At 44.4% G+C, this 11,896-nt stretch overlaps 2 protein-coding genes across 2 annotated transcripts in view; both read right to left on the bottom strand.

Annotated features, from left to right (window-relative positions):
• Positions 1-3,718: 3,718 nt before the first annotated feature.
• LOC123767229 (annexin B9) overlaps positions 3,719-11,896 on the bottom strand; it is a 42,942-nt gene continuing 34,764 nt past the window's right edge. Inside the window, exon 7 of the mRNA XM_069304721.1 lies at positions 3,719-4,554. Coding sequence (XP_069160822.1) covers positions 4,550-4,554 — 5 coding nt within the window. The 3' untranslated portion in view covers positions 3,719-4,549. The remainder of the gene's footprint in view (positions 4,555-11,896) is intronic.
• LOC138352279 (uncharacterized) lies at positions 4,606-11,304 on the bottom strand. The gene is made up of 4 exons (XM_069304654.1): positions 11,289-11,304; positions 9,311-9,416; positions 6,862-7,046; positions 4,606-4,691 (listed from the first exon to the last, which is right to left on the bottom strand). The coding sequence occupies exons 1-4, from the start codon at positions 11,302-11,304 to the stop codon at positions 4,606-4,608; spliced, it is 393 nt and encodes a 130-aa protein (XP_069160755.1).

Genomic DNA, 11,896 nt, shown 5'->3' with positions numbered 1-11,896 from the left:
GTGCATAGCGCGCAGGACTCGTAATTCTGTGGCGCGGGTTCGATTCCCGCACGAGGCAGAAACAAATGGGCAAAGTTTCTTTCACCCTAAATGCCCCTGTTACCTAGCAGTAAATAGGTACCTGGGAGTTAGTCAGCTGTCACGGGCTGCTTCCTGGGGGTGGAGGCCTGGTCGAGGACCGGGCCGCGGGGACACTAAAGCCCCGAAATCATCTCAAGATAACCTCAAGATTGTATAGCACACATATGTACTAATAATGTATAGCACACATATGTAGTAATAATGAGAACTGCTGAAGGCCTATTGGCCCAATCGAGGCAGCTCCCATTATAACCACCGAAGGAGATAGTAATAGGAAAAAGAAAAGGATAGCAAGGGAGCGTAGGAGAAGACAATGAACAGAAAAAGGGAGAAGAGAGAAAGAAAAGGAAAGAGAAAGAAAGATAAATGGAAGGGGTAAGCTTATGTTAAGTCACGTTTGTTAGAAAGATTAGAGCATTTGAGTATATACTGTGAAAGGGAAGAGTCCACAGCAACAAAGCCAGGACTAAAGTTCATGTTGGGTACATTGTGTATAAGAGCCGATTCTACAAGACGGCGTCTGTGTAGAGTAGAGGCAGGAAAGATTATTTTGGAGGAAGACCAATCAATGGGATGATTAGAATCCCTCACATGGCAGAAGAGAGCATTGTTAGTGTCTGCAGACTTAACACTTCTCTTGTGTTCTTTAAGTCTGTCATTCAGTGTACGGCCAGTTTCGCCAAAGTATTGGAGAGGACAAGATGAACAGGAAATAGAGTAGACACCAGCAGCATTAGAAGCAGGAAGAGCAGTGTGAACTAGATTGCTACGAAGTGTGTTAGTTTGTCGAAAGGCGAGTTTAATGTCAAGAGGACGAAAGGTATTGGTAAAAGTTTTGAGTTCAGATATGAAGGGAAGGCATAGTACAGTGCTACTAGTGTTGGAAGCAGGTTTAGGATGAAAGAAATTTCGTTTAGCTTGAGAGTAGGCACAGTTGATGAAATGCAAAGGATAACCAAAGAAGTCGTCCCTTCAACTTCTAGTGTGTGGTCTGGTCAACATACTTCAGCCACGTTATTGTGACTCATCGCCTGCATATGTACTATATTAGGCCTCAGGTAGCGTGTATTAGGCCTAGGAAGGTTAGGTTAGGTTAATAGTTTGTCATTACAACATAAGTAAAAATCGTATTCCGGTTTGTCTAAATTTAATAGTATCAATTTCTTTCTAGTTTGGTTGTACTTCAGTGTATGTACTATTGGCCTCATTGTTACTATAAGTACTATCAAAACAGGAGGATTGGCTACTATATCTGCAAACCATCCTTATTTGGACGAGTATTGTGAGCGTGTGAGATGGTGTATATTGAGTACGAGGAGAGGTTTGTCTTTGGACACAACCAATAGTTCGGACATTAAGGGGAAGGTTTCCTTTCCATCATAAGTCCAAGTCATATTAGTATACCCAACACCTTCTGATGTTATAACAACCCACAGATATGATTCCAAGAGTGATATTATTGCACCCAACACCTGCTAATGTTGTAGACAACCCACAGATGAGTCCAAGAGTGATATTAGTGTATCAAACACCTGCTGATGTTGTAGACAACCACAGATATGAGTCCAAGAGTGATATTAGTATACCCAACACCTGCTGATGTTGTAAACAACCAGATATGAGTACAAGAACGATATTATTTCACCCAACACCTGTCAATGTTGTAGACAACCACCCACAGATGAGTCCCGGAGTGATATTATTACACCAAACACCTGTCGATGTTGTAGACAACCACAGATGAGTCCAAGAGTGATATTATTGCACCAAACACCTGTCGATGTTGTAGACAACCACAGATGAGTCCAAGAGTGATATTACTGCACCAAACACCTGTCGATGTTGTAGACAACCCACAAATGAGTCCCAGAGTGATATTATTGCACCCAACACCTGCTTATGTTGTAGACAACCCACAAATGAGTCCCAGAGTGATATTATTGCACCCAACACCTGCTTATGTTGTAGACAACCCACAAATGAGTCCCAGAGTGATATTACTGCACCTAACACCTGCTCATGTTGTAGACAACCAGCAGATACGCGTCCAAGAGTGATATCATTGCCCCCAACACCTGCTAATGTTGATGACGATCAACAGATACGAGTGCAAGTGATATTAGTGTACCCAGCACCTGCTGATGTTGTAGACAACTCAGTTATGAGTCCAGGATTGATATTATTGCACCCAACACTTGCTGATGTTGCAGACAACCACAGATATGACGAGGTTTCACAGGATAATGGTCCATGAAGGACCGAGGCGTCGTCACTGCCTTTGTTATACTTGTGGGTAGTGTGTAGTGTTGAGCCGTGTTAGTGTGACATACTCTCCACATACTGATGTTGTACATGACCGACTGTGGTGTGTGAGCCGTGTTAGTGTGACATACTCTCCACATACTGATGTTGTACATGACCGACTGTGGTGTGTGAGCCGTGTTAGTGTGACATACTCTCCACATACTGATGTTGTACATGACCGACTGTGGTGTGTGAGCCGTGTTAGTGTGACATACTGATGTTGTACATGACCGGCTATGTGGTGTGTGAGCCGCGTTAGTGTGACATACTCTCCACATACTGATGTTGTACATGACCAACAATGTGGTCTGTGAGCCGTGTTAGTGTGACATACTGATGTTGTACATGACCGGCTATGTGGTGTGTGAGCCGTGTTAGTGTGACATACTCTCCACATACTGATGTTGTACATGACCGGCTATGTGGTGTGTGAGCCGTGTTAGTGTGACATACTCTCCACATACTGATGTTGTACATGACCGGCTATGTGGTGTGTGAGCCGCGTTAGTGTGACATACTCTCCACATACTGATGTTGTACATGACCAACAATGTGGTCTGTGAGCCGTGTTAGTGTGACATACTGATGTTGTACATGACCGGCTATGTGGTGTGTGAGCCGTGTTAGTGTGACATACTCTCCACATACTGATGTTGTACATGACCGACTGTGGTGTGTGAGCCGCGTTAGTGTGACATACTCTCCACATACTGATGTTGTACATGACCAACAATGTGGTCTGTGAGCCGTGTTAGTGTGACATACTGATGTTGTACATGACCGGCTATGTGGTGTGTGAGCCGTGTTAGTGTGACATACTCTCCACATACTGATGTTGTACATGACCGGCTATGTGGTGTGTGAGCCGTGTTAGTGTGACATACTCTCCACATACTGATGTTGTACATGACCGACTATGTGGTGTGTGAGCCGTGTTAGTGTGACATACTCTCCACATACTGATGTTGTGTGTGTCAGGTATAGTGCTGGATGGTGCCTAGTTCATTAAGGGAGGAAATATCAATAACTATCTCTTGTTATATATACATTTTGATCAGATTTTGTTAATAATTATTTAATGCTTGTGTAGTAAATAGCATATGTGACGAATGTCAGTAGCCAAATTATGGAAAGAAGTATATTAGATATAATTTTAAAATCATCTACTGATAGCATATGATGCGGTGTAAGGTAAAACAATAAGGAGTGAATCAAGAGAAATAGTAATTAATTATAGAAAGGGTGGAATCACTCTGCACTGTTAATGGACAATTCCAAAATGTCCTGTTCTAAACTTGGTTACCTTTAACTTAACACAACTGAATTAATAAAATTTTCAGTGCTTTATATAAATTTATTGATATGTTTCATATGACAATGGTTTATAAATCACTACATTTGGGCAGCTTACATAAAGCGACTGATGGAAGCACATAGATTAATGGAACAAAAAAATGCTTGGTAATCATCAAAAAGTTTTAATTCTACATAAATCTAAATTCACTACAACCTGAAAACTTAGAAATTTATAACAGAGGACATAAAAATTCAGCATTTCTAGCTGCTCCTTAAATAATTTTAACTAAAACTCTTGTGTGATGTTATGACAAAACACTTAAAGTAAAGATATCAAATTCATTAGAATGTGAGGCGAAGTAATGTATGACTTTGAAGCATACTTTACATACATACATTCCACCTCCACAAGAACAAAAGATTACCACACTGCCTCTAAATATGGGACGCCTCCATCCTTGATTAACGGTCCTTAGGAACACAACCCTTGTGACCAGACAATATATTACAGCTCGATCATAAATAGTCGAAATTAAATCGGGAACTTGTTAATCCGTAGCTTCTCACCAGGTGGTATCAATAACCACACAGCGACAAATTAATGCTTATACAATACCAAATAAGATTTGCATCAAAACACTTTATCGTGACCTAATAATTTGAACTGATAATACAGCTGATCTAAAATAAATAAATATGTTCCTTCTTGACGTCTCCGGATATTTGCAGGCGTCAGATTAGATCACTACGAGTCATTATTCACCTCCATGGTACTACTCCAAGTCTCGGGGAATGTCTGGAGGTGTGCCTCCGCCACTTCTACTCCCTAATGATGGCCACCATAACCGTCTTGTAGTCGCCAGAAATTTCACCCTGTAGAAAAGAAACGGATCGCAGGCGGTTAACATCTAATTTGTGCTCATATCAGCCGGTCCTCCTAAGGTTCCCCAACGTCAAGAAATTGTCGTACACTAGATTCAGGAACAAGACAGTCGTAAAATTGTCGCACACTAGAGATTCAGGAATCAGACAGTTGTAAAATTATCGCACACTAGAGATTCAGGAACCAGACAGTCGTAAAATTATCGCACACTAGAGATTCAGGAACCAGACAGTCGTAAAATTGTCGCACACTAGAGATTCAGGAACTAGACAGTCGTAAAATTGTCACACACTAGAGATTCAGGAGTTAGTGAGGCACAAATTGCGTCACTAACTCCTCCTTCCACCACCGTCCATAGGATGGGTCCCTGAACCCATTATATGCCTACAGTACCCTTATCCTAACCTACTAGAGGACCCAAAACAGAAAACGGGACAGTATGTCAATTTCGCTAGCCGCTACCATTTTCTAGTACGACGATTTTTGAGCTTAGGTAAAGTATATGTAAAAATGCGACGTTTTATTAGGAGGACAGGTTAGAGGAGGGTGAAGGGAATACCAGTACGATTAACCACACTTACGAACCCACTGTAAATTTTGCAATACATCTTCTATCAAATATATTCCTAAAGTTACCTTCGATGGAATGTACAAAATACAGACAATTATACCCATAAAAAGGTTCACGATTTATAACATTGGAGAGCCATAGGCATAACATAACGTGAGAGCAACTATAAACCTAACTTACCCTCTCCTAGGCCACATTTATTACATATGTGTACGATGCTAGGCCTAGGAAATGTTAGGTTTGGTGGTGGCCGACCATCTACAAACAACAATTGTTGTTTTTAGTGATAGTCAAAGAAACTTTTGTACGTTCATTAACCCGTAACTACAGGCACTCGAGTAGTAATTACAGGCACTCGAGTAACTACAGGCACTCGTGCAGTAACTACAGGCACTCATGCAGTAACTACAGACACTCGTGCAGTACCTACAGACACTCGTGCAGTAACTACAGACACTCGTGCAGTAACTACAGGCACTCGAGTAGTAACTACAGACACTCGTGCAGTAGCTACAGGCACTCGAGTAGTAACTACAGGCACTCGTGCAGTAACTACAGTCACTCGAGTAGTAACTACAGTCACTCGTGTAGTAACTACAGGCACTCGAGTAGTAACTACAGGCACTCGTGCAGTAACTACAGGCACTCGAGTAGTAACTACAGGCACTCGAGTAGTAACTACACACACACGTGTAGTAACTACAGGCACTCGTGCAGTAATTACAGGCACTCGTGTAGTAACTACAGGCACTCGTGTAGTAACCACAGGCACTCGTCTAGTAACTACAGGCACTCGTGTAGTAACTACAGGCACTCGTGCAGTAACTACAGACACTCGTGTAGTAACTACAGACACTCGTGCAGTAACTACAGGCACTCGTGCAGTAACTACAGGCACTCGTGCAGTAACTACACACTCGTGTAGTAACTACAGGCACTCATGTAGTAACTACAGGCACTCGCATAGTAACTACAGGCACTAATGTAGTAACTACAGGCACTCATGTAGTAACTAAACACTCGTGTAATAACTACAGGCACTCGTGCAGTAACTACAGGCACTCGAGTAGTAACTACAGGCACTCGTGCAGTAACTACAGGCACTCGTGTAGTAACTACAGGCACTCGTGTAGTAACTACAGGCACTCGTGTAGTAACTACAAGCACTCGTGTAGTAACTACAGGCACTCATGTAGTAACTACAGGCACTCGCATAGTAACTACAGGCACTAATGTAGTAACTACAGGCACCCATGTAGTAACTACACACTCGTGTAATAACTACAGGCACTCGTGCAGTAACTACAGGCACTCGTGCAGTAACTACAGGCACTCGAGTAGTAACTACAGGCACTCGTGCAGTAACTACAGGCACTCGAGTAGTAACTACAGGCACTCGAGTAGTAACTACAGGCACTCGAGTAGTAACTACACACACACGTGTAGTAACTACAGGCACTCGTGCAGTAATTACAGGCACTCGTGTAGTAATTACAGGCACTCGTGTAGTAACTACTGGCACTCGTGTAGTAACTACAGATACTCGAGTAGTAACTACAGGTACTCGTGTAGTAACTACAGGCACTCGTGTAGTAACTACAGGCACTCGTGCAGTAACTACAGACACTCGTGTAGTAACTACAGGTACTCGTGTAGTAACTACTGGCACTCGTGTAGTAACTACAGGCACTCGTGCAGTAACTACAGACACTCGAGTAGTAACTACAGACACTCGTGTAGTAACTACAGGCAGTCGAGTAGTAACTACAGGCACTCGTGTAGTAACTACAGGCACTCGTGCAGTAACTACAGGCACTCGTGTAGTAATTACTGGCACTTGTGTAGTAACTACAGGCACTCGTGTAGTATCTACTGGCACTCGTGTAGTAACTACAGGCACTCGTGCAGTAACTACAGACACTCGTGTAGTAATTACAGACACTCGTGTAGTAACTACAGGCACTCGGGAAGTAACTACAGGCACACGTGTATTAACTACAGGCACTCGTGCAGTAACTACAGGCACTCGTGCAGTAACTACAGACACTCGAGTAGTAACTACAGACACTCGTGTAGTAACTACAGGCACTCGGGAAGTAACTACAGGCACACGTGTATTAACTACAGGCACTCGTGCAGTAACTACAGGCACTCGTGCAGTAACTACAGGTACTCGTGTAGTAACTACAGGCACTCGTGTAGTAACTACAGGCACTCGTGTAGTAACTACAGACACTCGAGTAGTAACTACAGACACTCGTGTAGTAACTAAAGGCAGTCGAGTAGTAACTACAGGCACTCGTGCAGTAACTACAGATACTCGTGTAGTAACTACAGGTACTCGTGTAGTAACTACAGGCACTCGTGTAGTAACTACAGGCACTCGTGTAGTAACTACAGACACTCGGGAAGTAACTACAGGCACACGTGTATTAACTACAGGCACTCGTGCAGCAACTACAGGCACTCGTGTAGTAACTACAGACACTCGAGTAGTAACTACAGACACTCGTGTAGTAACTACAGGCAGTCGAGTAGTAACTACAGGCACTCGTGTAGTAACTACAGGCACTCGTGTAGTAATTACAGACACTCGTGCAGTAACTACAGGCACCCGTGTATTAACTACAGACACTCGTGCAGTAACTACAGGCACTCGAGTAGTAACTACAGGCACTCGAGTAGTAACTACACACACACGTGTAGTAACTACAGGCACTCGTGCAGTAATTACAGGCACTCGTGTAGTAACTACAGGCACTCGTGTAGTAACTACAGGCACCCGTGTAGTAATTACAGACACTCGGGAAGTAACTACAGGCACTTGAGTAGTAACTACAGGCACTCGTGCAGTAACTACAGGCACTCGTGCAGTAACTACAAGCACTTGAGTAGTAACTACAGGCACTCGTGCAGTAACTACAGGCACTCGTGCAGTAACTACAGACACTCGTGCAGTAACTACAGGCACTCGTGCAGTAACTACAGACACTCGTGCAGTAACTACAGGCACTCGTGCAGTAACTACAAGGCACTTGAGTAGTAACTACAGGCACTCGTGCAGTAACTACAGGCACTCGTGCAGTAACTACAGACACTCGTGCAGTAACTACAGGCACTCGAGTAGTAACTACAGGCACTCGTGCAGTAACTACAGGCATTCGTGCAGTAACTACAGGCACTCGTGCAGTAACTACAGGCACTCGTGCAGTAACTACAGGCACTCGTGCAGTACTACAGACACTCGTGTAGTAACTAGACACTCTTGCAGTAACTACAGGCACTCGTGCAGTAACTACAGGCACTCGTGCAGTAACTACAGGCACTCGTGTAGTAACTACAGGCACTCGTGTAGTAACTACAGGCACTCGTGTAGTAACTACAGGCACTCGTGTAGTAACTACAGGCACTCATGTAGTAACTACAGGCACTTGCATAGTAACTACAGGCACTAATGTAGTAACTACAGGCACTCATGTAGTAACTACAGGCACTCATGTAGTAACTACACACTCGTGTAATAACTGCAGGCACTCGTGCAGTAACTACAGGCACTCGTGCAGTAACTACAGACACTCGAGTAGTAACTACAGACACTCGTGTAGTAACTACAGACACTCGTGTAGTAACTACAGGCACTCATGTAGTAACTACAGGCACTTGCATAGTAACTACAGGCACTAATGTAGTAACTACAGGCACTCATGTAGTAACTACACACTCGTGTGATAACTACAGGCACTCGTGTAGTAACTACAGGCACTCGTGCAGTAACTACAGTCACTCGAGTAGTAACGACAGACACTCGTGTAGTAACTACAGGCACTCATGTAGTAACTACAGGCACTTGCATAGTAACTACAGGCACTAATGTAGTAACTACAGGCACTCATGTAGTAACTACACACTCGTGTAATAACTACAGGCACTCGTGTAGTAACTACAGGCACTCGTGCAGTAACTACAGTCACTCGAGTAGTAACTACAGACACTCGTGTAGTAACTACAGGCACTCGTGTAGTAACTACAGGCACTCGGGTAGTAACTACAGGCACTCGTGTAGTAACTACAGGCACTCGTGTAGTAACTACAAGCACTCGTGCTGTAACTACAGACACTCGTGTAGTAACTACAGGCACTCGCATAGTAACAACAGGCCCTAATGTAGTAACTACACACTCGTGTAATAACTACAGGCACTAATGTGGTAATTACAGGCACTCGTGTAGTAACTACAGGCACTAATGTAGTAACTACACCCTCGTGTAGTAACCACAGGCACTAATGTAGTAACTACACACTCGTGTATTACCTACAGGCACTAATGTAGTAACTACACACTCGTGTAATAACTACACGCACTAATGTAATAACTACAGGCACTAATGTAATAACTACAGGCACTAACGTAGTAACTACACACTCGTGTAATAACTTCAGGCACTAATGTAGTAACTACAGGCACTAGTAAAGTGTCAAAAACACAGTTGTACTACCTGTTTCCTTACCCTCTTCTTGCTCAAAAAAAGAGAGTGAGGGACTAGGCACTCCATTGTCTCAGGCAGGGAATGAGAACGATGGCGGTAAAGAAATGAAGGATACCGGGCTGAATTATATTTGTCCGCGAAGGTCAAGAGATGGGGGTTTGACGAGGGAGTCAGACTGACTCACAACAGATACAGAAGAGCAAGAAGGTTGACGAGGAAGATGGGGATGCAAATATGGCAAACAAGAGAAGAATGTGAATAAAAGTGTGGGAACATGGGATGGTGTTCCCAGAAAATATCCCTAGCCTCACACCACAGAGAAGCGAGAGCAATTCAACTGGTGGTGTCAGAATTTAAACCTTGGAAACATGCGGTAGTGAAGAAAGGGAGATGGTTGGGGATGACATCGTGAGAGCGCGCAAGCAAGGGTTTCGAGGATGTATTTAATATCTTCGTGGCATTCTTTAAGATCCCTTTCCCTATTGCAACATGGGACAGAAGCATAGCAGTGCCGATGCAGGCATTTAAACTGGAATTTTGGGAGACCTCAACTAGGATCTCATCAATACCTGACAGCAGTTGCATCTCTAAAAGCGACCTCAACGCGTGCGCGAATCAAGGTGCGAGTAACGTCAAATATGAATCTACAGACAACAAGATGCTTACGCATCAGTGGTTGTATTGGTGTCAGTTATGTCAACAAAGTATTTTTGCCCATGTAGGTGGGCCTTAGTGAAGGAGTTGGTGGCGCGGATTGATGTGAGTCACCAGCACCGCCGTCCTATCCCGGAACAAGGCCAAGTTCTAACAGTCACAGGTGGGGTCACTCCAAGTGGTGAGTTAGTAACTACTGGGCACTTCGCACATGTCCCCGACATGGGATATTACTTAGGTGGTGTTCAGAAACTACCAGACCAGTCACTAGCAGCCACTGTACCACCAGACCAGTCACTAACAGCCCTTGTACCACCAGACCAGTCACTAGCAGCCACTGTACCACCAGACCATCACTAGCAGCCACTGTACCACCAGACCATCACTAGCAGCCACTGTACCACCAGACCATCACTAGCAGCCACTGTACCACCAGACCATCACTAGCAGCCACTGTACCACCAGACCATCACTAGCAGTCACTGTACCACCAGACCATCACTAGCAGTCACTGTACCACCAGACCATCACTAGCAGCCACTGTACCACCAGACCATCACTAGCAGTCACTGTACCACCAGACCATCACTAGCAGCCACTGTACCACCAGACCATCACTAGCAGCCACTGTACCACCAGACCATCACTAGCAGTCACTGTACCACCAGACCATCACTAGCAGTCACTGTACCACCAGACCATCACTAGCAGCCACTGTACCACCAGACCATCACTAGCAGCCACTGTACCACCAGACCATCACTAGCAGCCACTGTACCACCAGACCAGTCACTAGCAGCCACTGTACCACCAGACCATCACTAGCAGCCACTGTACCACCAGACCATCACTAGCAGCCACTGTACCACCAGACCATCACTAGCAGCCACTGTACCACCAGACCATCACTAGCAGCCACTGTACCACCAGACCACTCACTAGCAGCCACTGTACCACCAGACCACTCACTAAGAGCCACTGTACCACCGGTCCAGCCAAAAAACAATCATACAATTAATAGCTGCCATTGTGCAACCATACAATAACTATCTGTCATTGTACAACGTCTCAGATACTAATTGGCATTGTACAACCATATAGAATTTTGCTGTTATTGCACACCCATATAGAAACTAGCTGTCATTGTAGCACTATTCTAGTAACTAGCTGTCATTGTACCACTATTTTGGTAATTAGCTGTCACTGTTTCACAACACGAGTAGGTAGCTGTCATTGTTTCACAACACTAGTAGCTAGCTGTCATTGTACATCCATGCAGCAACCAGCTGCCATTGTACATCCATGCAGCAACCAGCTGCCATTGAACATCCATGCAGCAACCAGCTGCCATTGTACATCCATGCAGCAACCAGCTGCCATTGTACATCCATGCAGCAACCAGCTGTCATTGTACATCCATGCAGCAACTTGCTGCAATTGTACATCCATGCAGCAACTAGCTGCCACTGTACATCCATGCAGCAACCAGCTGCCATTGTACATCCATGCAGCAACCAGCTGCAATTGTACATCCATGCAGCAACCAGCTGCCATTGTACATCCATGCAGCAACCAGTTGCCATTGTACATTCATGCAGCAACTTGCTGCAATTGTACATC

The sequence above is a fragment of the Procambarus clarkii genome, chromosome 53 (genome assembly GCF_040958095.1).
Source record: "Procambarus clarkii isolate CNS0578487 chromosome 53, FALCON_Pclarkii_2.0, whole genome shotgun sequence".
Lineage (NCBI taxonomy): Eukaryota > Metazoa > Arthropoda > Malacostraca > Decapoda > Cambaridae > Procambarus > Procambarus clarkii.
The sequence above is the reverse complement of the archived record's forward strand: the minus strand, read 5'-3'. Positions and strand labels throughout refer to the sequence as shown.